This window comes from Oryza brachyantha, chromosome 3, assembly GCF_000231095.2.
Source record: "Oryza brachyantha chromosome 3, ObraRS2, whole genome shotgun sequence".
NCBI classification, from domain to species: Eukaryota; Viridiplantae; Streptophyta; class Magnoliopsida; order Poales; family Poaceae; genus Oryza; species Oryza brachyantha.
The window spans coordinates 11,944,801-11,971,213 of record NC_023165.2 but is presented as its reverse complement, the minus strand read 5'-3'; the positions used below and the strand labels follow the sequence as shown (position 1 = coordinate 11,971,213).

The 26,413-nt window shown below is 41.4% G+C and overlaps 5 protein-coding genes across 5 annotated transcripts; 3 read left to right on the top strand and 2 right to left on the bottom strand.

Moving 5' to 3' along the window:
- Positions 1–834: 834 nt before the first annotated feature.
- Positions 835–3,598, bottom strand: LOC102717780 (peptide methionine sulfoxide reductase B5). Its single transcript, XM_006650040.2, has 3 exons — positions 3,371–3,598; positions 1,359–1,515; positions 835–1,274 (listed from the first exon to the last, which is right to left on the bottom strand). The coding sequence occupies exons 1-3, from the start codon at positions 3,469–3,471 to the stop codon at positions 1,125–1,127; spliced, it is 408 nt and encodes a 135-aa protein (XP_006650103.1). The 5' UTR covers positions 3,472–3,598; the 3' UTR covers positions 835–1,124.
- Positions 3,599–8,424: 4,826 nt separating this feature from the next.
- Positions 8,425–9,675, bottom strand: LOC121053883 (transcription termination factor MTEF1, chloroplastic-like). The gene has a single exon (XM_040522266.1). It carries the CDS (start codon positions 9,517–9,519, stop codon positions 8,605–8,607), a length of 915 nt encoding a protein of 304 aa, XP_040378200.1. The 5' UTR covers positions 9,520–9,675; the 3' UTR covers positions 8,425–8,604.
- Positions 9,676–12,081: 2,406 nt separating this feature from the next.
- On the top strand, positions 12,082–15,216 carry LOC102717503 (ER membrane protein complex subunit 4). The gene is made up of 6 exons (XM_006650039.3): positions 12,082–12,329; positions 12,402–12,458; positions 12,689–12,842; positions 13,704–13,801; positions 13,885–13,950; positions 14,984–15,216. Exons 1-6 carry the CDS (start codon positions 12,210–12,212, stop codon positions 15,020–15,022), a joined length of 534 nt encoding a protein of 177 aa, XP_006650102.1. The 5' UTR covers positions 12,082–12,209; the 3' UTR covers positions 15,023–15,216.
- Positions 15,217–17,050: 1,834 nt separating this feature from the next.
- LOC102707759 (probable galacturonosyltransferase-like 4) lies at positions 17,051–18,944 on the top strand. Its single transcript, XM_006651339.3, has one exon. It carries the CDS (start codon positions 17,403–17,405, stop codon positions 18,447–18,449), a length of 1,047 nt encoding a protein of 348 aa, XP_006651402.3. The 5' UTR covers positions 17,051–17,402; the 3' UTR covers positions 18,450–18,944.
- A 2,262-nt stretch (positions 18,945–21,206) lies between these two features.
- Positions 21,207–25,805, top strand: LOC102717225 (putative MO25-like protein At4g17270). The gene is made up of 11 exons (XM_006650038.3): positions 21,207–21,546; positions 22,173–22,337; positions 22,422–22,540; positions 22,938–23,012; positions 23,691–23,784; positions 23,883–23,942; positions 24,235–24,300; positions 24,377–24,475; positions 24,762–24,806; positions 25,286–25,388; positions 25,608–25,805. Exons 1-11 carry the CDS (start codon positions 21,436–21,438, stop codon positions 25,679–25,681), a joined length of 1,011 nt encoding a protein of 336 aa, XP_006650101.1. The 5' UTR covers positions 21,207–21,435; the 3' UTR covers positions 25,682–25,805.
- The last annotated feature ends 608 nt before the right edge of the window (positions 25,806–26,413 follow it).

The window sequence follows — 26,413 nt, the reverse complement described above, 5'->3', positions numbered from 1 at the left end:
GTGTGTGCCTTTATAATTCTGTGCGTGTCCGAAGGAAAAAGGAAAAGGAAAGAAGTAAAGAATGCTGAATTTTTTTTTATGCTGCGAAGCACTTGCAAAGTTGCAATCTGACAGTAATGGGAGGACATATTGTCCAGACAGTTCGTTTAGCTGATTAATCCTGGTCAATTCTCTCAAACATGAGGGCCCTCCACTAACTGATGATGCACGCTCATCTAACTGCTCCTCTCCGATTACGAACGCTGGGACCAATGCATACGTTGCCCATCGCCATCAGCATTGCATTCTCCAATATACGGCTAGACAAAATCTGGGTACTCCTAACAGTTTACCTGAGCAATAATTAAGTAGGAAATCTTGCTTTGCATGGAAGCTAAGTTTCTCCTAACTGTTTGGCCAAAGAGGTTTGTTTCAGCCAACAAAAAAGTAACAAAAAGTATCTAGAGGTACCGGTACCTCATGGTACCAAATCGTTTCTGATCGTTGGATCAAATAGTACACATCCTGCTCAACTAGATTCAATGATGGAAAACGATTTGGTAACTCAAGATACCGGCAATTTAAGATACTTTTTATAACCGGGGCAAATCTCTTAGCCAAAATCTAATCAGTTGTATACTGCAGTTTATTCAGAATAGTCATTTTGGCATACCAAACTACCAAAGGCTAATAAATTCTCTTTTTTGCGGAAAAGACTAGTGAAGTTCTTGGTTTTGATACGTGAAAAGATGATTTATACGGGCATGAACTACCTGGTTAAGTTTAACTGGAGAAATTGTGGACAGACGAAGAACACGACATGCCACACTTAACCAGCAAAAGATAAGTTTACCCTCTGAACGAAAAACACTTAAAAATAATTAGCTAACCATGATGTTTGGATATAATACAGTATAAACTAATAAAGCATCGTGAAACACAGGGCACTCACGGTTCTAAATAATGAAACGGACTCATTTATCATTCCCAGCAATGTTTAAGTTACAAGCTTACAGCCAAATTAACAGGAGACATATTCATATATAGAGCAACAGGTTACGCAAATGTCCATGCGATGTTATTTATTATTATGTAGTGCTTTCAGGCCAGTGGAGTCCCCCCCCTCCAATAACCTGGGAAAGTATTTACGAGGAAGGAGTAAACTTGATCGAGACACTGTTAACGCAGTGACGCTCGTCAGTTGGTGTCTTGAAGCCTTCTCCTTTGAACACATGACCCAAATGCCCACCACAAGCTGCACATGTGATTTCTACCCTCCTACCATCCGGATCCGGCTAAAAACAAGGAAATACAATATTCAGTATTTCATAGAAAAAAAAAAGCTGTGAAGCAGTTAGTAAATGGTTTTGTAAGCATACTGTTCGTTTTATGGCTCCAGGAAGTCCCTCAAAGAATGCTGGCCAGCCACAACCAGAATCAAACTTGGTTGTGGATTTGTACAGGGGTGTTCCACACCCAGCACAGTTGTAGACCCCATCACCATAGAACTTGTTGTACTCACCTGTTCCAGGTAACCTGGACAGCAACTAGAGTTTAATTATATCTTTGAAAGGACATCTTCTTCAGCATATAAGCAACATTTCTAGAAATCATTTTATGCATCAAGTAACAAACAAAACTGTCATGGTCTGATAATAATAATGTGCTATTTTATTAACCAACATGCCATATGCAGTGTTTCTCTTATATCCTGTCAGTACACAGGTTACCTCTCAAGCAACGACAACCGAGGAAGATCTAAACAGCTTGACAATTCGTTAAAAGCTCAATCATCAACCTAGCAATTGATCATTCATTCTGTTATGAGCTAGTAGTGATTGGTTAATGGAGGTATTGTTCCTGTCAGCCAGCGACAGAAAACTGCGGCAACCAGGATGTTGCGTGCAGGAAGTCAGTGACAAGAAGACAAGGGAGAGATAGAGATATTATAATCTTTGCTTAATTGATTCATCAGGGATTGCTGGCTACTTATATTGCTGCAGCCAGCCCTAACAATTGGAACTCTTACTTGTTCCAAATGCTAATGGCTTAAGGGCCAAACTAAACCTTTCCTAGTTTAACCACACATCTATTTTAGATCCACACTTCTATTTTTAGATAAGCAAGGACAGGGATGCTGCTGTCCTAGTCCCATACATGGTACAACTACAACACACTCAGAGTCAAATTAACCAAGTAATTGAGCATGGACTAGCAACAGTAGTCCACGGTTCCAACAATTCCTTGCCCTGTTCTTCTATGAAACAGAGGCTACGGAGCAGCATAAGCTTCCAATGTATGCAATTTTGAACCTTTAATGTCTAAAGCTCATATGCCATGTCAAACTAGTTTTCGCCCATAACAACAGTCCAATTAATACTACACATGGATTTCTAATACACATGTAGTTATTTTCAAGTTAGCTCTAACTTTTAATTTCCCATGCAACTAAACTCTAAGTCTATGAGAAGGCAATCATTCTATTTCCAAGTGTCACGCACTTTGAAATCATTTATAAACATGTCCTAACCAGTTCCCACCTCCTGTATAAGGGGGAGAAAATACAAAGAGAAAATACAAAGGGCGTAGACTAAATCCCCATGGAAATAACACTGATGCAAACAAATACCCTTTTCTTTGATAGTTGTTAGGATAGCACTCTATGTAACCTTCTGTATTACAATGCAGAATTTTGTATCACCTACAATGAATTGAATTCCATGTAGAAAATCTGTAGTTTTGGGCAATCCGGCACACAAATCAGCTATGACATTACTAGCCAGAACACTGTATAATAGACCTACAGAATTAAAAAGTGGCACTCAGCGACTCAAAGACTCACTGCAATACATATCACGTATGCTCTCAAGTCAACTTGAACAGGTTGGCTAATACAAAGAGATGCCAAGTTGCAATAGTTTAGGAGGCTCCAAGAAGCATTGGCAATTTGGCATTAAGCATGTAATTAATAACTAGACCAACAAAGTCAATGGCACTTTCTAGAGTAGGGAGAGAGAGATTGACAATCGCATAGGCAGCCAGCCCAGAATTACTCGTCGGCGAGACTAAAAAAAATTCAACCAATAGCACAACAAATCGAAAACATCTCATGAACAACATCTAGCTCCATCCAAATCCAGCCTTGATCGACGAGAAACTCCCACAGCAGCAGTCCACCATGAGCCCCATTAAGCAGGACGAGGGGCGGAGAGGGAACGAACGCGCCACGCGCAGGCACCACGGCTGCTAAACGCGGCGGTTTCTCGCAGGGGGAATAGAATCGGAAGGCATGGGCATGGCCCCCACGGATCGATTCACGAAACAGGCCAGGTAGAACCAGAGAGAAGATTGCCGAAGCAGCTGCGGGAGGGGGGGGAGGGGGGATACTGACTCGGTGCCCTTGCGGCGGAGGATGCGGAACTGCTCCGGGGAGAGGACGGCGCGCCACTCCTCCTCGCTCCGCTGCTTGCTGCTGACTCCCGACGACGCCATCGCAGCGACACGTGAGTGAAGGAGAGGAGGACTTGGACGGCGGAAGTAGCTGCGTGGCCACCGGCGACGCCGCTTAAAAAGCCTAGGCCCAGAGGCGCCGCTAGCTGCCAATGAATGGGAGTCCTCTCCCTCCAAAGAGAACAAGCCCGGAGGATTTTATATATATAGGATCTAATTTATTTTATATATATATATAATAAGAAAATTAACCCTAAGTTATGTCGGATAAAGTTAATTTTAATTACTTAAATTAATTTTTTTTCAAAATCATTTGGTTGTCGAGTTGGTAATAGATACAATTGATTTAAAGTGTACACGAAATATTGTTATTGCTGTCTATGGGGTGGATATAGAAGAATCGTTCTTCTTTAGCTTTAAGAGAGAACTTACCCGCTCTTTCTCTAAACGAGAAACCTATGGTAAAAATTTTAGTGGAGTTTAGGGGGTCTCCACGGTATTAGAATGTAGTGAGGGCTAGCCCCGTGGCAGATGATCCGCCATCGGTTGTCTAAGTTCTATTCCTTTTGATTTTTTTTAGAAAATATTCTGTGCAAAGAAAAACACAAACAAATTTAAGATTGCGTAGAAAACACTAAAAAAACTAAAAAGATCTATACAAATTGTTATGTATATAGAAAAAACACAAAAAAATAAATTGGAGATTGTGTAGAAAAACAAATACAAAATGAGAAAATGTAAAAAATGATAATGAATATGTAAAAAAGAACTACAAAAGCGTGAGAGCAAAATGTGAATTGTGATTCATTCAACTGTGTTTCATTATTCAAAATATTTTTATCCCAGTGGTGAAATACTTTTCTAGATGTGATTAAAAATGCCTGATTTTTCAAGGGAAAATCAGATGCCCGATTAATTGTCTTTTTTCTTAAGATAACATATACTTTTAAAAGCATAGTGCAGATAACTCGTTTCAATAATTCCACGAATGAACTAAAACAAAATGGCCTTGCGAATTACGGAGATGAGTTTTTTTTTCTCATTCGTCTATGATTCTTTTGTCCTGTTGCGAAGGACAGGAATCATGGAAGTGGAGAGCGTATACATTTCAGACCGGACATATTTTAGAAAAATGCTTCGCGTGATCCCACTGATCCGTGTACGATTTAAACGGCAAGTGCGTATGGACCAGTCATATGATGAGAAAATTGCTATTATGCCATCTTTAATATGTGTATTCGTTCAACTGAAATGTCACTCTTAAACCAAGAACTACCTCTAAAATAGATTCCATTCAATACTAGTATTAGTATGAAGTAAATACATTATATGTATTATTGTTAAAATACGGACGAAACTATCCTCTCCTTCGCAGGTCACAGCATAACTCCATCCGCTCGTAGCCCCCGCCGCCTCTACCCAGCTTGGACGCCGGCGCTCTCCACCCAAGACCGGCGCCGGCGCCTCCATCCGTCGCCCCGGCCACCGAAGCACGCCGCCGCCGCCTCCAGCCCATCGCGCCGACGCCGTCGCCAGATCCCGCGCCGCTGGGTCGACCGGATCTTGACGCCGCCGTGGGCTCAGCCTGCTGACGCCGCCGCGGGCTTGTCCCGGTCGCCTCCTCTGCTGCCGGCGCGGGCTGCTTCGTCCCCGCCGCCGTCAGTGCGGGCTCGGCCCCGCCGCCGCTGCGGACTCGGTCTCGCCGCCGCTGCTTCGTCCCCGCGGCCGCCCGGCTTCGTGGCCGAGCCACCCCAGCCTCAGCTACATAGTCGTTTGTATTTGTGCTAATGACTGTATAATAGAATAATTTATACTGTGTATAGGATAAACCGACACAGGAAAAGTCAAAATCTAAGATAATACACCGTCACCTGCTTAACACAGGAGTAATAATTTATGATCATGTTAATGCAAACATATAAGGTATTGCTACTTTTTTTGGTTCTTATTAGATGGATGGAATTAGTACACTAATAGTATTATACTATTACTATTAGTTCTTCACTAATCATGTTACCAACTTAATTTTAGGAAATAATGTTCTTACAACTTTAATATAATCTATATATGAGATTACAATATCAATAGAATATGCCATTAACAAAACATGAAATTTTATTATTAAAAATGAATATTTAATGTCAACCCGTGCTGCTATACAATTTAATTTAAATCATATAAAATATTGGTTATTAAATGTTGTCAAAAGTTATATCTAGATTTTTAAAAATTATCCAAAAAATATTAATACTTACAAAATATTTAGAAACTTAATATATAATATATACTATAAATATTTAATGCCACCCGCAACACACATGTCAACGGCTAGTTTCATTTAATTCACGATTCCACGGCAAACTCACTTATTGTATTATGCTCAACCAGAGGCATTTGAGTCATAACATTGATGCAAATATGTATATACACATTTTTATATGTAGCAAGAAGGCTAAATGTTAATTTGGCAAGTTGAATTGTTTGAGAGTGGTATTCCAGCGAATGCAAATTCTAATATGATATTAGGGCGAATGGACATATGGAAGATGGCAGAATAGTAATTTTCTCCGTATGTATAGCATCACGCATATTTTACCCTGCTATACAATGTTCAGCTATGTTCATTGTTTTTTCTGATGTTGCGTTCCTGCTGCACAAAGGTGCATTGAACTTCGACGAGTTTTCAACTCGGGATGAACCTGACCAATTGTTAGCGTTGCTGCCTGATTTTAGTCGTTATTTTCCTATTGCAGATTATGGGACGCCTTTTAACCTCTTAAGTAGAGTGATATTTATAGAAACTTTCCAATAACTTTTCAAAATACTTTTAAAGCATTTTTCAATTTTATAATAGTTAATTTATTAGTTATCATGAAATCAAATAATTGACTATTCTTTCATTCAGGACAAAAGAACTCAGCATAGTCGCCACAAACTGCAGAATCCTCTGCCCACCAAAACTAAAAGAAAAAAACATGTGTTTTAAAATGCGCTCTATACTATTTATTTTTTCTAATCCAATGGATCAGCTCTATTTATACTATCACAACAATTTCATATAGTAGAATATATTTTTCTACTGTAGTATAACTGTCAACGATCGAGATTCTTTATCGATGATAATACTGAAAGTAGAATACTACCAGCAGAGAGTATTATATTCAAACCCAAGGAGAAAAACAGTAGAAGCTTTTTTAGCCGGCTGGCTGGAGGGTCAGTGCATCTGAATATGAATCATGAACTAAATTGTTTGGCAAGAGAAAACATTGGAAATACAATGTGGAGTCTCAGCACATGTTGCTACTCCGTTTCATATTGTAAGACTTTTTAAACTTGTCTAAATTTATCAATTGATGAATGTATATAATTTATATATATGTCTAGATTCATTAGCATCCATATGAATCAAGGCTACAAAATAAACATATGAAGTATTGAATATCTGTGCACTCTTGTACTTCCTTTCAGTTGAAAATCATGTAGTTTAATTTTAGTGCAAAACATTTTAAGATCCAAAAAGTTGTAACATTATAAAAATGTTCTTTTTGAAACAAATATATACATAAGTGTATACATCCTATCTGAATATATAAAAAGATACGAGTGTTATAAAGTTTAACTTAAAATATGTCCAAAAGAATATGTTCTTTAACCAGAGGGTGGAAGGGTATATAGTATATACCTTGTGATGTACAATGGTACCTTTTGGCAACACTTTCATCCACAAACGATGCCCCTCATGTTAAAATTTTGTCCCGTTCTTCCAGTTTAAATAAATTTATAGAAAAATGCATCATTATTTTCAGCACAAAATAGATGCTCTCTCCATTCTATATTTGGTCCTATCAATATTCATCATAAATCAATGTATATATTTCAGGTATGTGTTTAGATTCATCGGTATCTATATAAACTAGGAAGGCTACAATATTTATAATATGAAACAGAGGTAATATATTATAAAAATATATATTTAATGATGGATTTAATTAATAATATGGTTTTATAGTTTTGCTATGTTTTTTTTCAATAAAGTTTCTTATAGTTGAAGAAGTTTGACTTTAGATGAACTCAAAACATCATGTAAAATTGTAATATGGAAATAGGAGTGTTTGTAATTTTGTATGTTCTTGTTATAGCAATCCATACTCTCAAGTTAAAAGATCATTTGTATTATATGGGTGATCAAGCTGAAACACCATTTTGGTAGCTTGCAAGGTATGCATTCAGATACAAAAACTATACCCCGCAAGCTTTATGTCAGTATCTATGTTGGATAAATCAATTTTAGTGCAGGTCAAAGTGCATCCTGATACTCCTAGATTAGAGCAGGGCACCCTGTTTTTCTACTTAATGAATTGAATGGATAAGTGTGTATGTTTTCTGAACTAATAAAAACCGTGTCATTTTTGCAAAAAAAAGGCTCTATATATGAATTTCTTAAAATACTATTGTAAATCCATATTTTTTAACTTTATAAGTTAATTGATTCGTTTGCCTTCCAATAATTGTCACAAACTGTTAATCTATTCACCCCTTCAATGCAACTATTCAACAAAAGAAATAGAGGCCGACTCCGTGCATAAGTTTATTCCAGATTGAAATGCTACCCACTATATTATAAAAAAGAGGTGCTTGAGATCGAGTATGCATTTAAAATTTGTTTCTGGTATGAGCAGAATATTTGAGATACTGCTTAGGCCAGCATTCTGATTTCTGAAGAAGATAAGGTGAGTTCTGAAGGTTGCATAACATGCCACATAAGTTGGATCAAACGAGTATGACTGATGCATAGCAAAACCGAAATGCCAGTGTAAGTGAAATGACACCAAAACGGATTTGAAGCATTGAGCCTATAAAAATTTGAATGATTCAAATTGATAAGTGCTATGTAGGCTGTTCAAAACTGTGACAAACCTGTCCATTTTGGCATGAGAACACATGTCCTGTTTTGTTAGTAGCAGTACCCATTGCCATTAGCTTAAGGTATCATACTATCACATCAGTATGAACTATAAGTCCTTTCATTTGATTTGGTGCTTGATTAACACGAGAAAATCATCCGGATGATATGTTTACTTACAGAGATGATGACATGTAGTTTATGCACAGCTTGCACAGCCAACGAACGCCCGCTACTTACTACTAAATAATGCACATGCCGCCGCGCTCGCCTCACGGCTGCGACGCCTTGATTTCCTCCACCTCGCCGGCGTCGTCCACCCAGTAGGCGTGCCATAGCGGCGACCGCCTCCGGGGCGGCGTGGAGCCGACGCAGCCGGCGAGGGTGGCCCTGAACTTGGCGTCGCCCGGCCGGAGCATGGTGGGCAGCGGCATCCTGACGCCGCGCGCGGCGCAGGCCTCGTGGCGCGGCGCGATGCGCGCGGCGAGCGCGTAGGAGAAGTACTCCGGGAAGTCGAAGAGCTCGTCGGCGTGGCGGCCCATGGCGCCGAGGAGGTACTCGGCCTTGGGCCGCATGTTGCCGTCGATGCCGTAGTAGAAGAGCGCCGGGAAGCGGCGCGCCATGGAGCGCGCGGCGCGGGAGGGGAGGCCGAGTGACTCGAGGAACTCGATCCGCGGGAGCAGCTTGTCCTCGACGGAGAAGGATAGCAGGTCGGCGCGGCGGGCCAGGTCCGGCACGCCGAGCGCGCGGAGGAAGTAGAGCGTGGGGCGGAGCCGCGCTGCGACGGGCGACACGAGCAGCCGCGGGCGCCGCCGCAGCACCCGCGGGAGGTCCTCCGCCGGGACGCCCGCCTCGTCGGTCAAGAACTTCAGCGCGGCCGTGATGGTCCCCACGGGCACGGACAGCAGCTCGGGGCACATCCCCGCCGCTCGCCTGAGGTCGGCGGGGGGCACCCCCGCCGCCAGCAAGACCTCGGCAGCACCCGCGGCCACGGACGGGGACGGCAGCAGCACGTGCTCCGGCGCCGGCGCCGGCGCCGGCGGGAACCCCGGGACGGCGAGGCTGGTGGGCCTGGTCCGCAGCGCGACGGCGACGACGCGGAGGCGGCGCGCGCGAGGCGCCGACGGAGGGGGCCTCGGGAGCCTCGCGTGGCTTGCCGCGGCGTGGCGCAGCAGGACCTCCTCCATGGGCGGCGCCTGTCCGGGAGAGCTTCCCGTTCTTGCAACCTAAAGCTGTAAACTTTTGGGGACGCCGTGGTGAACACGAGAGCGCGAAGAGAGAGATGGTTTTGGCGGGTGGCGAGGAGGAGGATAAGGAGGGTGGGGTAAGGCGGGAGCGGGGAGAGGTGTGATTGGGCCAGCTGTGATCTCCCGGGATTTTTCCGCTGCCGGCGAGCATGCAGGAGGGGAGATAGAAGCTGGCGCGGGGAAGGAGATGCACATCGCACAGCCACACGCTGAGCTCTACCGCCGAGGGGGAGAGCTGTAAAATGGGACGGGGAAAAAAGAATGCATGGCCGTTGGCCACAAGCTATGCAAAGTGCTTCTTCGGCTGTAGGGATGCCGGTCCAACTTGCATAGTTGCATGGGATCAAATCCAAAATCCAAAACATTGCTGCATTAACGTCTACAAATTGGGAGGAATAGTGGAATATTAACCAAATACGTCGGTGAAATGTACTGCCATTATACCAATTATTTTATTGCCATGTTTGGATAATGGGTTACCAAGAATTGGATCGTATTACGGGTACAAGCGAACTGTTAGGATAGATGAGATATTACAAACAACTAAGTATTAAAATTAAAACTTCAGAGGATAGGTTGGGGATGTTCATTAGCCGAGTTTTGATCGGATGCCCTCATGGGGAAATGATAGAAAATTGATGTCTTTTCACCTACAAACATGATTATAAGGATCTACTCCCTCCGTTTCGTAATGTAAGATGTTTGACTTTTTTTGTTTGTAATGTTTGATCATTTGTTTTATTTAAAAAATTATGGAAATATCATTTTTTTCTACTTGTGACTTACTTTATTATCAAAGTAACTTTAAGCATGACTTGTCATTTTTTATATTTGTACTTAATATTTGAATAAGACGAATGATCAAACGTTACAACAAAAAAGTCAAATATTTTACATTATAAAACGGAGGTAGTATTGTTCAAGGACAATTACTCTATAGCCAGCATCATGTGTTGTGTGATCATCAGTGCTAGTCACCTATAACAAGAAGATGTATTTTTCGACATAGACAATCTACACAGGTCATCAAGCAAGGAGACATGATCTATGTCAAATTGGGGATTATGGAGCCAACAGGGAGCCTGAACACCAGAAGCATTCTAGTTACATTGTTATGTTGTGTTGGAGCCAAGTGAGCGAGTCACTCGAATGGCCACGTGACTTTCATTTGGAATGGGGCTGAGAGGAGGCTGGTTGCATTAGACTGCCACCAAATCTTTTTGGAGGCGATTAGGCGGCAGCCGTTCGGTATTCTTTAGTACGTCGGATGGTATTTCAACTCATTGCTCAGAAATATTTCAGGTGTTTCATTAGGGCAACAAAGCTCGAGCTCACCACCATGTTGTACCTTGTCGAGAGAGACCACGAGGATCTCTGGCTCTCCATCTTCGCACAACTCAAGCTTGATGACAACATGGAGTTGCTTGAGCTTGGCCGCGCTTGTAGTCGCTGCCCTCCAGAAGGAGGAGGGTAGACTTGAGGTGGACCTAACAATCGCATAACACCAGCTCCACCTCGTTGACCCCATCGAATACCACTTCACTGTTGATCCCGTTGCTTGATCTAGACATCACTTTTTCATCTCTATTATCAAGATTCGCTTTTTCTCTAACTCCTCATGGTTGACAGCATGCTACAATGCCATCTCATTTGGAACCCCCTACAACAACAACCATCGATGTAGAAATTATTGGACCTAGAAAGGATGACGACCAGACTACCGAACTTAAAGGAGTTGGACTATAGAGTTTGATGAGAGAGAGAGGGTGTGTGACTACTACGTGGGTCTCACTAATACTTTTATCATTTCTTGTGACTAACCTATGGCCCCACATATGTGTTTTATTTTTTATTTTTCTTCTAGTGCCACATAAGCACAACATCAACGGTACATGGGATATGGACGAATTTAAATAAGCAATGTAGACATCACATATTAGCCAAAGCCACTCTTAATACTGTCCAATGACTTGGTTTGCATCTCTATCGATAGTTAGATGACGTCCTATATTCAGTTTTACAGTAGGGGATATTAATTTGACCCGTAGATGAGGAATGTTAGTGGGCTTTTCCCTCTCCCGAAAACAAAAAGGCTCCCATCGTTTTGCTTTTTGGAGGAATAAGAGAAAACACGTTTTTGCAAATGAAAAATAATTTACAGATAAAACTTTTATATACATATCCATAGTGACTCAAAAGCGAAATATGTAAAACAAACTATGAGAAAACCACAAAATCAACTTTAAAATTAAATTTTAAAATTCAAATTTTGACTTATAAGCAGCTACAACTACGAAATGATGAAGCCCAAATTTTTTTCCACTCTAAGTGACAATAGATTTGCCACTCTTCTCTCGCAAGGGTCGTGAGTGTTGTGAAGATGAGCTGGGGCTTAATTTGGAGTTTTGGACCCAAAGCGGCCCAGCCTTGGTGCTAATGCTGGGCCTAGTTTAATGGTTACAATTTCTGAAAGGGGCTTTCCCGTAATTTAACCCGTCCCCTGATCGGAGTCGGAGTCTCCTCTCCGTCCCCGTCGACTCCACACTCGAGAAGCTCCCACCAACAACGCCAAACCCGCCGGAGCCGGAGGAGATCCATCGTCCCTCAGCGCCGGCCGCCGGCCGCCGGCGATGGAGAAGGGCAAGGGCCTCGCCCGCCGCTGGGCGGTGGAGCTCCACGACGCCTCCTCCTCCTCCTCGCACTCCTCCGTCCCCGACCCCCCCGGCTTCACCAGATCCGCCCCCGACGCGGTACGGTACCCCCTCCCCGTCTTCCTCCGGCCTCTTCCTTGGGATCGCGGAACTGACACACGCTCCTCGCAGGACGACGCCGGCGGCGCGCGGCAGCGGAAGGATGCCGAGGCCGCGTGGAAGGCGTCGGTGAGTTCGATCGATCCCCTACTCCCCCAACGTGGTTGTGCGGTAGATCCAGAATTTAGATTTGCTGACGGCATGGTTTGACGACTAGTATAGGATCGGGGATGCATCAGATCTTGCCGAGTCGTTCTCTTTGCGGAATCTTCGAAATTCGCTTGCAAATCGCCTGCTGATTTCTAGGTTTTAGGACCCCGTGTGTTTGACCGTACTGTCTGTGCTCGTGGTGTGGGCAGAAAGCGTGGGAGGTGGCACAGGCGCCGTTCAAGAACCTGATGATGATGGGTTTCATGATGTGGATGGCCGGGAGCACCGTCCACCTGTTTAGCATAGGTATCACGTTCTCTGCTCTGTGGCAGCCCATCAGCGCACTCCGGTCTGTTGGCAAAGGTATTTCGTTGTGACCATACTTGGCCTTGCTTGCTAATGTAACTCGAGAGTACAGTGTTCATACTAGGATTCATACCGGTGAATTGTGATTAGAGAATAATTTAACTTTTGGCAGTTTCTTTTTGATGCCTTTTAGTTTGGCTAGCTGTTCTTTGGGCTTCCATATTCTGATCTATGTTTCATTCGTTGATTGATGTGTATTCCTGTTAAGCATTACTGATGCCTAATCACCTTAGGCTTGTCACCTTTAATGATCTGTACATGGCAAGTAACATCTAGGTGTATTATGCTTAAAAAATGAATATATGATGATTTTCATACTCTGGTAATCTTTACATGTGCGATCATGTTATATCATCCCTAAAATTAGAGTTTTCATTTTGCTATGTTTCTACAACCAAATCCTCTAACCTGAACGGTAGTAACAAACCAAGAAAAGTATGAAAATACAAGAGAGTAAACATATCAATGATTTTGATGTTGCTTGTTTCACAATAGAGCTGATTCATAATGAATGTCATTGTTAAGCCAAATAAGAATACTTAAAGATGGTTATTCTGGTGCATAAAATGTTCCGTGATTAATTTGCATCACCTTTCTATCTTCCAAACACACGTGATGACATTTAGTTGCTTGTATGTGACAGCAAAGTATTACTCTGGACTTGTGCTGATGTGCTGATTGATATGTTACTATCCATATTCATGTTGGACTGTAGCATGTACTCTAAGCATCATGTTACAGAAGCAGTAAAAACAAAAAAGATGCTCATTATGTTCATGATTATATTTTTCTGTGTCTAGGTGTTGAGTCTTTTTTTTCCTTAATAAACCTATGTATAAACCTATGTACTTTTTGCAGTTTTTGAACCATTCAAGGACCCAAGGGTGGATACTGTAGTACCTAAGTTGGTCTTTATTGCTCTTAACTTGGCTGCTATGGGTTTAGGCGTATGGAAGGTAAGTTATAGTAACGTGGTTTAGTCACAATTTTCATGTTTTCGTAAGCTATTTACACACTTACTTAGCCACTGCTTCTACAGCTCAATACGTTGGGTCTTCTTCCAACAAATGTATCAGATTGGGTATTTTCGCTGGCTCCTGCTCGGGTATGTTGTTGATGCCACCCAAATTACTTCTTGAATTTTATCTAGAAAATTTTAGCTTTGTTGTATTTGGAACATGTATTATTCTCTCTGATCATAAATGCTTGTCAATTTGGACAAATATCTGGTCAAACTTTCAAAAGTTTGAATATCGGTATCTCATTAAAATTTAGATTTGATATGTGAGTCATGTGTTGATTTGTTTCAAAATGTACTTTATAATATGATAATTTCTTTTTTTTTTCCTTTGGGGGGGGGGGGGTTCAGTTTATTACATTGGAATTATTGGTCAAAGCTACAACTAGAGACAATGACTGTTAAAAACGACCGAGTATTAGCGACTCAAGGTAGTGCGCCCTTACTGGCTGGTATTTGATGGTAATTACTTTGTGAAAACTGGGTACTCAACTTGCCGTTACATTTACTTTTGTCTGTTAAGTTCTCAATCTGTTCACAGCATCTGCAACTTCACTATAACCTACAATCTGTTCAAAACCTTTGATATTTGTCCAACCTCAATGAAATTTGTTTGCTTACTTACCTCATTATTGGCATGAAACTTGGGATGTATACACAGTTAGATTTTGCCCAACAAGGTAAATAATTCCAAAAATTGAGCCATTATAACTTAGAAGTACCTAAAGTTTAAAAGATTCCCCATAAAAATTGTATGGGACAATTCATGCTGTGTGGTTGAATTGTCACTCCAGGTTCATGTTTATCTATATGATATCCCCCCCCCCCTTTTTTTTTCTTTTTTGGGTTCTGGCTGTGTCAATGGCTTCAACAAAATAGCGCCCAAACTTTAAATTTCTGTTAACAGACTTGGAGGGCAGCAATTCTTTTTTTAATATATGCTCACATTTATTGGTAAAAATTGTAAATATTGATTTCTAGTTACCAAACTTTTATCCATTTTGACATTTTTACTTCTTAGCCACTGATATTTGATTGATTGATTGATTGATTCCTTTACTTTTGTAGTCTGTATGGATTGATGCCATGTACTGATTGTATTTTATTTCTCTGGTGGCAGGAGGTTGAATATGCTGGTGGAGGAATCCCCTTGCACTGATCCCTTTATATGCTCTTCAGTTGGTACCTTTTTTTTGGATAAGTTTTACTATTTGGAAATGGTGTCTGTACTAAGTGACAATTTACCCTGTAGATGGGACGAGTCTGGTTTTTATGGGGATCATTTATTATACGTTTCAGCACTTGTACCAAACTTGCACGATATCTTAAGATGAACTAAAAGGTTTAGCTAAAGATAACTTGCCAGTTTTCTTGCTCCGTTTTGTTTTACCTGGTTATTTATAGAGAATCAGTTGATTCTTCCATCAAGATGTAGTAAAGCTAAATTATGTTGTTATGGTGATTGATTGTTGTCCTGCAGAAGCTTTTGATACCTGCCTTCATTTTATGAGGCAAGAGGTTTGATTATGAGCTGTGAGGCTTTCGATGGAATATTTATTATAAGAGGGATTCCTCCCCTGTTAGTTTTAGGGATCAATTTGTTGCCCTTTTATGTCGCAAGGCCTTACATTTGTTCTGAGTAGTGTCAGAGCATTTGGAGTGTTGCGCTGTTGCAGTTGTGTATATCTTCGCTTGATACATAATTACATATCACGTGCTTGTGAGTATGTTTAAATGTTCTTTTAGTTTAACTCGTTTCAGTTTCATGATGGGTGAATCAAAATGCGGAGGATCCTCCTACTTAAGTCACTGATATTGACCCATGCTGTGTGGACCACATGTCAGCCCTCCACGTTCGTTCTGACTTAAGTCAAAGAAACCGCGACTAAAGTAAAATGTGTTTAAAAGTGGTAGTTATTAGTTATAAAGCTACAGATCGTTTCCAACTGCATTAAACATAGTACAATACATGCGGAATTTTATCAGACAGACTGCTTCTTGCAGTCATGTTCACTCATATTTCGATCTTCATTAAGGTGACATGGTCTTGTTGTTAGGAGCAAGAATCAAATTTGGCATCTGATATCTGATCAACAGCCATAGACCCATAGTTAGTTGGGCACACAGTCCTTATGGCCCCCCTTATCTGTTTCCATTGTATTGTTCATACGTCGCTGTTTGTTTGTTAGTTCTTCGTCGTCTTCCTGTCCAAAATAATTTGGAAACGGTAGGAACACCTGTATATATTAAGAATTAATTGACTAGCTCAACTGTTCATGATTCACAGAAACCTTTTATTGATGTGTGACAATGCAACTGAATCTGCCACGCAAGATAGCCCAACACTGGTCCTCTCACCCCTAAAGTTAGCCGCCTCAAGACGCAAAGCACAATTGCACAAACAAACCAGCGAAAAAATATCGAATCATTGGATCGATCTCTCCCTCCCTCTCTCTAATAATACACAACTAATCTTCGTCCTCTTCCCAAACAACCTTGTTGAATAGTAGAAGCCATTTGGCATTGCATGCAGTCCAATCGATTTGTCCCATACAAACTTATATTGAATAGTAGTAGAGCAATGCTGCATGCAATCGATTTGTCCCACACAAACTTATATTGAATAGCAGTAGAGCAATGTGGCATTGCGTAGCCATCAATTTGCAATATTTTAGGCCTCATTTGAAATATACTAGCATTTTCCCCCAAATCTTGTAGCAACCAAACCTATTCATATAAAGCCTTGAATCCTGCATTTCCACAGGATAATTTGCATTTTGCAACATATTATCTCTATCCCTAGATATTTGACACCATTGACTTTTTTATACATGTTTGACTATTCGTCTTATTTAAAAAAATTATCAAATATGTAAAGCTATATATATATAAATATATTTAACAATACACGAAATGATATAAAAATAATTAATAATTAAGTAAATTTTTTAAATAAGACAAACGGTCAAACATATATAAAAAAGTCAACCGTGTCAAACATTTAGGGACAGAGGAAGTACGATACAAGTTTACCTAACACATTTATAAGAACATGAGTGTAGTGTTATCGTTGGTGTAACCGGAAAATAAAATTAAGCTTCTTTGTAAATGAGAAAAAAATCTTTCTAAATAAAATAAAAGAGAGAGAGAGAAATGCTCATAGAAAAGAGAATATCTCTAAATAAAAAATGAATGGCAGCATCGTCGTCGTCTCCGACCTTCGCTCCCGTCCCTCCACCGCCATGCACCACCATCGCCGCCAACTTTTATCCCTCTCTCTTCCACCACTGCCATCTCCTTTCCCCACCATTTCCATGGTGGCCCCCCTCGTCTCCTAGACCCCACGGTGCGCAAGGACCAGGGTGGCCACCTCTCCTTCCTCCTCCTCCCCCCCGCACGCCGCTGTTCTTTCTCGCCGCCGGCTTTCCGGCGACGTATACCTCTACAGCCCCCCTCCCCCACTCGGCCACCCACCTGTCCTTGTTGAATTTGCTCTCTTTCTTGCCCGGCCGCCGCTAGCAACGGCCGCGGGCACCACCATGGCGTGCGGCGCCATTGCCGCGGTGGCGTCGTTGGCGTTGCTCGTACTGCTCGGCGGCGGCGGGCACGCGGCCGCCGGGAGGCGGGGCGACTCCGCCGCGATGGTGATCCGGCGGCCGTCGTCGTCGATCCCGAGTTTCCGGGAGGCCCCCGCGTTCCGCAACGGGGAGGAGTGCGCGGGCGGGCGGGTGGACGTGGCCATGACGCTGGACGCCAACTACCTCCGGGGCACCATGGCCGGGGTGCTGTCCATCCTGCAGCACACGGCGTGCCCGGAGAGCGTGTCGTTCCACTTCCTCGCCGCCGGGATGGACGCCGACCTCGCCGCGGCGGTGCGCGCCACGTTCCCGTACCTGGACCTCCGCGTCTACCGCTTCGACCCGTCGCGCGTCCGCGGCCGCATCTCCCGCTCCATCCGCCACGCGCTCGACCAGCCGCTCAACTACGCGCGCATCTACCTCGCCGACACGCTGCCCCCCGGCGTGCGCCGCGTCATCTACCTCGACTCCGACGTCGTGGTCGTCGACGACATCCGCACCCTGGCCTCCGTCGACCTCGGCGGCCACGTCGTCGGCGCGCCCGAGTACTGCCACGCCAACTTCACCAACTACTTCACCGACGCCTTCTGGTCGGACCCGGCGCTCAACGGCACGTTCCACGGCCGCCGCCCCTGCTACTTCAACACCGGCGTCATGGTCATGGACGTCGGCAAGTGGCGCGCCGGCGGTTACACCCGCCGCGTCGAGCAGTGGATGGAGGTCCAGAAGCAGACGCGCATCTACCACCTCGGCTCCCTCCCGCCCTTCCTCCTCGTGCTCGCCGGTGACATCCAGGCCGTCGACCACCGGTGGAACCAGCACGGCCTCGGCGGCGACAACGTCAAGGGCCGGTGCCGCGGCCTCCACCCTGGCCCCATCAGCCTCCTCCATTGGAGCGGCAAGGGCAAGCCATGGATCCGCCTCGACGCCCGCCGCCCCTGCTCCGTCGACTACCTCTGGGCGCCCTACGACCTCTTCCGGCCATCCTCGCCGGTGCTCGAGGAGTGAGCAGCCGCCGCAGCTCGCCATGCAAAACCAACACAGAACCACTTCTTGCATGCACAAGCTCAAAGATCAAAATCAAATGGCAAAAAAGAAAACAAAAAGCAAGAAAAATCATTTTTCAAGGAGATCACTTCACATGTTCTTGCATGCCACATGCATCAATCTCATAGATCTCTAACCATGATCTGTCTTTTTGGGCTGCTGATTAATTGGGAAAAAAATTAAGCAAATCGATGAGGATGATATGCGTGTACAAATTGCTTCATGACACTCTTGGCTATCTCTGTATAGGTCACATGTAATTAATTTTGTGAGGATTAGTGTGAATATTGGGAGCTAGGTGGGGGAAATTAACGACTTATGCTGACAAATGTATGAACATTTCACTGTACTGTACTATATATACGGAATACTCAGATTTTGTTGATGCACACCGAATTGCGAAATAAAAAAAACAATCTCAGGTTAAGCTGCACAAATGGGTCATGTACCCAAGCATTAATTTAATGTGCTTCTTTTCTTTGCTACGGATATCTTTGTATGTTGGTGCTTACAACGTATGGTTGAAGTCAGAATTGCCTGATCGCGGTGGTGATGGTGTGATGAGGGTTTTAGCTTGGTTTATCCCGTAATTAACTGTGTCGGATTTGATCTCGTTTCTCTCTAGGAGGACTCCGTGTGTTGCTGTGAGAGAACAGTTAGATAATATAATATAATAGATATGAATTCTAAAAAAATTTCTACCATTGTTTTTTATTTGTTTATATATTTTTGTGTCTTTATCAATTACCCATAGGTTATAAATGGTTGGGTCGTATGGTGTGCCTTCTTAGGGAAGAGATGCAATTTACAAATCATCTAAAGGCTAAAAATAATTGAGATGATGTGAAGATATATAATTACACCCTTGATATATTATTCTAAGATTAAAAACAATTAAGATGTTATGGCTTAATTACATTCTTGATGTATTATCCGAGAGAAGAGAGAACGACTTAACTTTATAGAAACTAGAGATAAGGTAATATCTTCAATATAATGTCGGCGCTTTTGTAACTGGCATATCAAGACAACAGAAAATAAGACAGTACAAATATTTATGTAAAAAAGTGTGGTCTTCTAGTTTTGAGTGCAGGAATTATAATTATTTCCTATAAAATGCAAAGCATATGTTACATAGCGGTACGGAGCCCTGCTCTAAAGGGATGGACCATGTTGCCCATCTCGTCAGGACATAAACCAGGGTTTGGTTCAGTAAATATTATAAAAATTTCAAAAATTGAAAATATTTAAAAGTAAAATCATGGAGATATATTGTGATAACAATGACATATCACGTGGTTTCACACTTTCACACAAAAAATGCGACATCGATATCACGAAAATCGCCGTGATTCCTAGATACCACGATTATCATCTCCAAACCACGATGATTTTTTTAAAGAAAAGGTGAATTCAAATTCATGCGGTTTGTCGATAATTATGGTATCGCTGACGTGCAATTTCACCTTACGGAACCATAAGTGAAACTCTTCTAACAATATACCTAGGCTTGCTAATGGGTTAGATGGAAATGAGTTAAATGAGTTGGTTTTAATTTGGATTGTGTTTGGTTGGGTGTAAATGGATTGTAACTTCAAATGGTCTGGATTGGATTGGGTTATAGAGACAAATGAATTGGTATGGACTGGATTTGGTTAGGTGATTTTAGGTTCTAAATGGATTTAACCCGTGGAGGGTAAATAGATCCTTTAATTAGATAGCTAATGGATAAGATAATAGACATACGTGAGGTCCACATGTAGAAATCGACCAAAATTTGCACAAAGTTGCTTTTATACATAACAGATCATCCTACCAAATTTCAGCTAAATTTGATAAACTTTTATAGTGTGAACGCGAGTTTTAAAATTTTAGGTCCGAGTTTATACCTATTAAATGGTGCATCCATTCTGCAAGAGTGGATTGAATCCATTTTAACCAAATGGATTGGTGTGGGTTGGACTAAAATCAAAATTGGATTGGTTTGGATTGGATTCTAATGAAAAATAATCGGTACGGATTGGTTTGGTAGACTAATTAAAAAAAATAGATTTGAGCGGATTTGATTGGGTTACAATCCACTACCATGCTTAAATATACCTGCCTATGTAACCTCTGTATCAAAACTCTAATGTTATTATTTTAATTCTACAAATGTGCAGGCTTGTCGTTTAGCCTTGATAAGCACAAGCGCTAAAACTTAAGACTCGAAGTTAATTCTGATACTTTTTTCTTACCGTAGTATGTTCTCCACCGTGGTTGAGAAAACCTTGGTTCTCCGGGCACCTAGTTAGAAGTACTAAAAAGTTTACTACTTTAGATATTTTTTAAATATTATAAATATTTTTTTATTTTTAATTACTAAGTACATGTATATAAACATTTTATTCATAACTAGCTCTTTTAATCGCTAATAAACCGATCTACGTATAATTAATAATATAAGCAAAACGATGAGTTTTCTTTGACTATTTATGCGCATAAAATTATGTCATGATTGAAGACAAAACGGGGGAAGCATATGTGGTGCAACAGTGAAGCCGGGGGTGCATGACTTAACCTACAAGGATTTAAATCTTGATATGACAAGTATTACTCTCAACATAAATTTAGTGAGATCAGAGATATGCCTCACGTTTCCGTCTCTTTAAACATCTGTTAGGGGATATATCTGTGGGTGTTTCGAGCATGTCTTAGAAGACGCATTCGTGAATACGTGAGTGTGGTGTTTCGTATATACGTGTGCGCCTACTACGTAATCGGAAGAGAAAAAAAAAAGGAAGAAAAGAAAGAAAATAAATTAAATAGGAGGGTGCTAAACGCAAAACATGCCAACCAAGAAGAAGAAAGGGCCATCGCAGCCGCCCAGGACCCGCGATAGCAACGGCGTAATTTCGTCCCGTCCCGTTCCGTTCCGTTTCGTCGCCCCGGCCGGCGAGGCGAGCCGATGTCCTTCTTCTTCCGCATGGCGTCGCGGCTGCGCCCATCGACGCCGGAGGAGGTGGTCCGCTCCATCAACGACTCCTTCCACGCCCTCCACACCAAGACCGGCGCCAGGGTAATCTCTCTCCTCTGTCTCTCCTCTGTCTCTTGTTTCCTCTGCTTTTTTCTTGGCCCGGTCGCCGCCGCGTTGGTCGATCGATCAGGGAGGGGATCCATGCGAGCCGATCCAGATTAGTCGCTGACCACGCGTGCATCTGGTGGTGGATTAAAATCGGGCGATCTTGCCGACGGTCGACGGGAAGACTTTTCTTGCCTCTCCCTCTCTCTCTTCCTGGGGATCATTTCTTTGTAATCAGGGGGCAGGTTGCCCTGCCTAATAGTGATGAGATTAAATGTAATTGGGGTGGATGATGCGTAATTCGTCATGATTATTGAACCAAGTTTTCAGCAAACCTTTGTATACAGTTTTCAGTTTCCTTCTGTAGTTTGTCGTGGTTTGTCGTAGAATGCATAATTGCGTATGTTTATTTTTGTTTTGTTTTTATTCAGTCGCTGTTCAATGCATAGTGCTGTTAGCTTTGAATCATGATGATTAGTACGATGTTTTCACTAGTCAGTGATGTCGTATTATGATGAGCCATCCATTTTGTTTCATGTTTTTTCGTTCTGTTTTCTGAAGATTTCTTGTACGCACTTTGAATGACTAAGTGCATCCTAATCCCATTTTTGATTTCATCTTAGGCCCTCGAAGAGGTTGAGAAAAATCTCTCATCGTTGCGGCAAATGCTCGCTGGCGATGGGGATGCAGAACCAAACCAAGAACAAGTCTTGCAAATAACGCTTGAAATTTGCAAGGAGGACGTCCTTTCCCTCTTTGTTCAGAACCTACCTTCGTTGGGTTGGGGAGTGAGTGGTGGTTAAGTTGTCACTTAAAATCTGCCTGTATTTCCACTTAACCAGCCTGCTGAAATCATTAGCTATAAATTGCAGGTAAGGAAAGATCTGGTTCACTGCTGGTGCATTTTGCTCAAACAGAAGGTTGATGAGAGCTACTGCTGTGTGAAGTATATTGAGAACCACCTGGAGCTTTTAGATTTCCTAGTTGGCTGGTAAGCCATCCATTTCTTGAGTTAATTAATGTCACAGATGATTTTTGGAACACTAGAAAAATTCTGTAGTAAATAGTAATAACATGACCGTGCAGATATTTTACAAGATATTGACTACTCGTGGCCTTTAGTTATAGCTGGCTGCTTTTCATTATTTTCACTTGTCAGTTGTCACATTTTCTCCTTTATAGACTTTCTGTAATTGGTGGTTATGGCTTTAGCCATAGCGTGTATTTAAAGGTTTCTACACTTTGGAGCCTCGCCTGTGGTGTCAGCTTTTTAGACAAAAAAAATTCCTGATCATTTTCTGTCTACTAGTGAAGAAACATCATTTAGTTTTAAATCCATGGTTCTACACAATATCTTTTGAAGCTTAATTGAGTAACTCTTGTGGCAGCTACAAGAACTTGGACGTTGCACTGAATTGTGGGAGCATGTTGAGAGAATGCATAAAATACCCTACGCTTACCAAGTAAGGATCCAAGATTTTTCATTCAGTTGGGACATCATTTTGTTCGTGATTGTTCTGAAATTATCTGCACCTGCATTTTTATGATGATTTTCCTTTTCTAGAAACTCATTGGTTCTAAACGGAAATAACACATAAAAATGGCATGTTGTTTAATGATATTTGTTATAGAAAATCACAACTCTTACATTATGAAGTTATTTCAAATGGTTCTTACCACGGGTTCTCATCCACGAATGATTTTTTCCACCTTATGATAAAGTGGATCCATAACAGATTGGAATCCAGTAGTTTCAAGATGTTTTTTCTCGAAGCAGAAAAGAATTACTTATTAATAGCAATTTTACAATTCTTAAGTAGGTATTGAGAGATACCAAAATTTTAGTGTAAAATTTGATACCTCCTAGTATCTAGGTACTAATATTTTATACTGAAATTTTGGTACCTCATATTACCTTCTCAAGGACGGTAAATTGCTCACTAATTAACCACTTCCTCCGTTTCGTAATGTAATACTTTCTAGTATTGCTTAGATTCATATGAATGATAATGAATCTAGACATATATATAAATTATATACATTCATTAATTGATGAGTTTAGTCAAAACTAAAAAGTCTTACGATATAAAACGGAGGTAGTAGTTAATTTGTATGGATTTGAATCTATAGCCCTCTTTCAGGTACATATTGGAATCCAGTAGCTTCGAGCTGTTTTTTGAGTACGTTGAACTGCCAAACTTTGATATTGCTTCTGATGCTCTGAGCACCTTCAAGGTAAATCCATATTTTCATATTTAAGTTTATGTAAATTAAGAACTTTTTATTGGAGTAAGAATCTAGATTGATGGTTGTTCTTGACAAGATGGTTTCAGGATCTGCTTACCAAACATGAAACGGTTGTCGCTGAGTTCTTGAGCTCCCACTACGAGCAGGTCCCTACCTTGCTCTGAAATACAGTCTGTCCATATCATCAAAATAATATTCTTCAATAACACCATAAAACAATAATTCGGAATTCCTTTTAATATGATAGACTATACTGATATTCCAATTCATCAAAACGTTTACATGTCAAACTTTTGTTAGCCGACGGTGCTACAAAATCTGTTTTCCCTCAATTTTGTGAAAGCTTGAATCATATTACTAATATACTTGAGATATTCCATTTTTTTTGAAAGAATAATATCATTTGTTTTGTGTCTCTGATGATATACTCTTGTACAGTTCTTTGAACTCTACACAAGACTCTTAACATCAGCTAATTATGTAACAAGAAGACAATCAGTGAAGGTTAGATTACCTTCAAGCATTCTGTTTAATCATCATTCAATTGATATGAATTTTAAAGTGATCTATTTTGTCTCAGTTCCTTTCAGAATTTCTGTTGGAGGCCCCAAATTCTCGAATAATGAAGCGTTATATCACGGAAGTTCGTTTCTTAAATATTATGACTACTCTACTGAAGGTATTACTTATATACATACTGTTCATTCATAAATGTTTAACAACAGATTATGGTAGTAAGCCAGTTACTTCCTTTTGGTTGACCATTTTGTTAATCTTTTGGACACAAATTTCTACCCCTTATCTGATGTACATTAAAAGGCTAATACATTGTTGCAGATCTTCTGAAACCATCAAGCGAAGAAATCTCACATTTATTTAGAAGCTGTTACTTTCTGCATATAATAATCAAATTTCAGATAAACATTTTTATTCTTCCATGTCACTAACCTGCAGCCTTTTTGTAGGATTCAAGCAAAAACATTAGAATATGCGCCTTCCACGTTTTTAAGGTACTATATTTGATATTGTGCATGCGCAAGTGCTTTGCTGTAGGCTGTAGGTTCATAATATGGTTGTGTGCATGAGCAAGGTCTTTGCAGCATACATGGATGTGCACATAAACACACGACACTTAAACGCACACAAGGCATTACATGTCAAGTGAAAGGGGGGATATTTTGGGTGAAGGGCCTGAATTAGCTCGATTATAGTAGAAGGAAATAGGGAAGCACCCTGAACCTACGGTGAAGTCATGATCGACAACGCACCATCAAGGGATGGAGAAAGAGAATAGAGAATTATGCAATGTAACGCCTACCTTTCAGGATAGGGAACCCAGTCTAATCCTATGTAATCAAACAAAATCTATCCAACTAAGATGACATTACATATGACATTAAATTGATCAGACTGTAGTAGTTCAATTAAGATGATGCTGAAAAACTGACACGATTCATCTAATTCATTTAAATTTTCTTTGCAATACCAGGTTTTTGTTGCCAATCCAAACAAGCATCGCAGCATCATCGAGGCTTTGATCGAAAATCGCAGAGAACTGCTGAAGCTACTCCAAAATCTTCCTACGAGTAAAGGTGGCCGCTCTGATTCTTTTATATTATCTCCCCTTGAAACCCCATGGGGAGAAAGATTCAAAATAATATAAATTGCTTTCCCTAAAGCTGTGGACAACACATTGGCATAATCTGAACTGTTAATTGCAGTCCACATTGGCATAATCTGAACAGTCCATTGCAGTGTAAGGAAGGTTGTGCAGATATGTTTAACAGTACTGATTTCACTTCATCTTACAGGCGAAGATGAACTTGATGAGGAGAGGGATCTAATTATTCAGGAGATCCAGAAGCTGGCCTGCCCATCAGCATGATAGTCACTTGAATCAATGGAATAGATGGTTTAGGAAACTGTCTTTACTGAATACATGTAATTTTTTGAGTATGAAATGGAACAGTAGGAACTAGATGCACTATACACCTAATTAGTGCAACGAATTTTGTTCTCTAGTGACAGAAATGTTGATATGTTTGTTATGACATGTGATGTGGGTACTATCATTTAAATTAACAATCTGGTGGCTGAAGCAGTGCTAATACCGGTGGATCTACAGTGTGTGTTCAGCTTCCAAATGCTACAAATGAAACTAGAAGATGAGCTAGCCAGTACAAACAATTAATAAGGGAGCATATAAATTCAGTAAAATCTTATGATTGGGATCACGTATATTTCGTACCATGTTTCTTTGAATCCCACCAGTAAAATCTAACTGGAATCACATATATTTCGTATGATGTTTCTCTGAATCTCATCAAATTCTAAACTCGCAGCATAGAAAATCTCATCAAATTCGAAAATCTCATCAAATTCTAAATTCGCAGCAGACCGACAGAGTAATAACAGATTCAGAATAGAGGAAATTCGCTACAGAGCTACAGGGGAAAAATAGAGGAAACGAGCTACAGGGGAAACGAGAGGAATAGAGGGAAACGAGCGCAAACGAGCTACAGGGAAAACGAGCAAATGGGAGGATCGCCGCGCCCGCCCGGAGCATCTCTACTGGCGACACGATATGGTGGATGCAGAGGCGGCAGCACAATGTGTG

What these genes read in the sequence shown, in the direction of transcription:
- LOC102717780 (XM_006650040.2), bottom strand. Translation starts at nt 3,471, where the DNA reads ATGGCGTCGTCGGGAGTCAGCAGCAAGCAGCGGAGCGAGGAGGAGTGG. An exon ending in CTCCGCCGCAAGGGCACCGA is followed by an intron (nt 1,516 to 3,370) that starts GTCAGTATCCCC and finishes GTTGCTGTCCAG; the next exon opens with GTTACCTGGAACAGGTGAGT. An exon ending in CTGGAGCCATAAAACGAACA is followed by an intron (nt 1,275 to 1,358) that starts GTATGCTTACAA and finishes CCTTGTTTTTAG; the next exon opens with CCGGATCCGGATGGTAGGAG.
- LOC121053883 (XM_040522266.1), bottom strand. Translation starts at nt 9,519, where the DNA reads ATGGAGGAGGTCCTGCTGCGCCACGCCGCGGCAAGCCACGCGAGGCTC.
- LOC102717503 (XM_006650039.3), top strand. Translation starts at nt 12,210, where the DNA reads ATGGAGAAGGGCAAGGGCCTCGCCCGCCGCTGGGCGGTGGAGCTCCAC. An exon ending in CCAGATCCGCCCCCGACGCG is followed by an intron (nt 12,330 to 12,401) that starts GTACGGTACCCC and finishes CGCTCCTCGCAG; the next exon opens with GACGACGCCGGCGGCGCGCG. An exon ending in TGGGTTTAGGCGTATGGAAG is followed by an intron (nt 13,802 to 13,884) that starts GTAAGTTATAGT and finishes CTGCTTCTACAG; the next exon opens with CTCAATACGTTGGGTCTTCT.
- LOC102707759 (XM_006651339.3), top strand. Translation starts at nt 17,403, where the DNA reads ATGGCGTGCGGCGCCATTGCCGCGGTGGCGTCGTTGGCGTTGCTCGTA.
- LOC102717225 (XM_006650038.3), top strand. Translation starts at nt 21,436, where the DNA reads ATGTCCTTCTTCTTCCGCATGGCGTCGCGGCTGCGCCCATCGACGCCG. An exon ending in ATGCTCTGAGCACCTTCAAG is followed by an intron (nt 23,785 to 23,882) that starts GTAAATCCATAT and finishes AGATGGTTTCAG; the next exon opens with GATCTGCTTACCAAACATGA. An exon ending in AAATCTTCCTACGAGTAAAG is followed by an intron (nt 25,389 to 25,607) that starts GTGGCCGCTCTG and finishes TTCATCTTACAG; the next exon opens with GCGAAGATGAACTTGATGAG.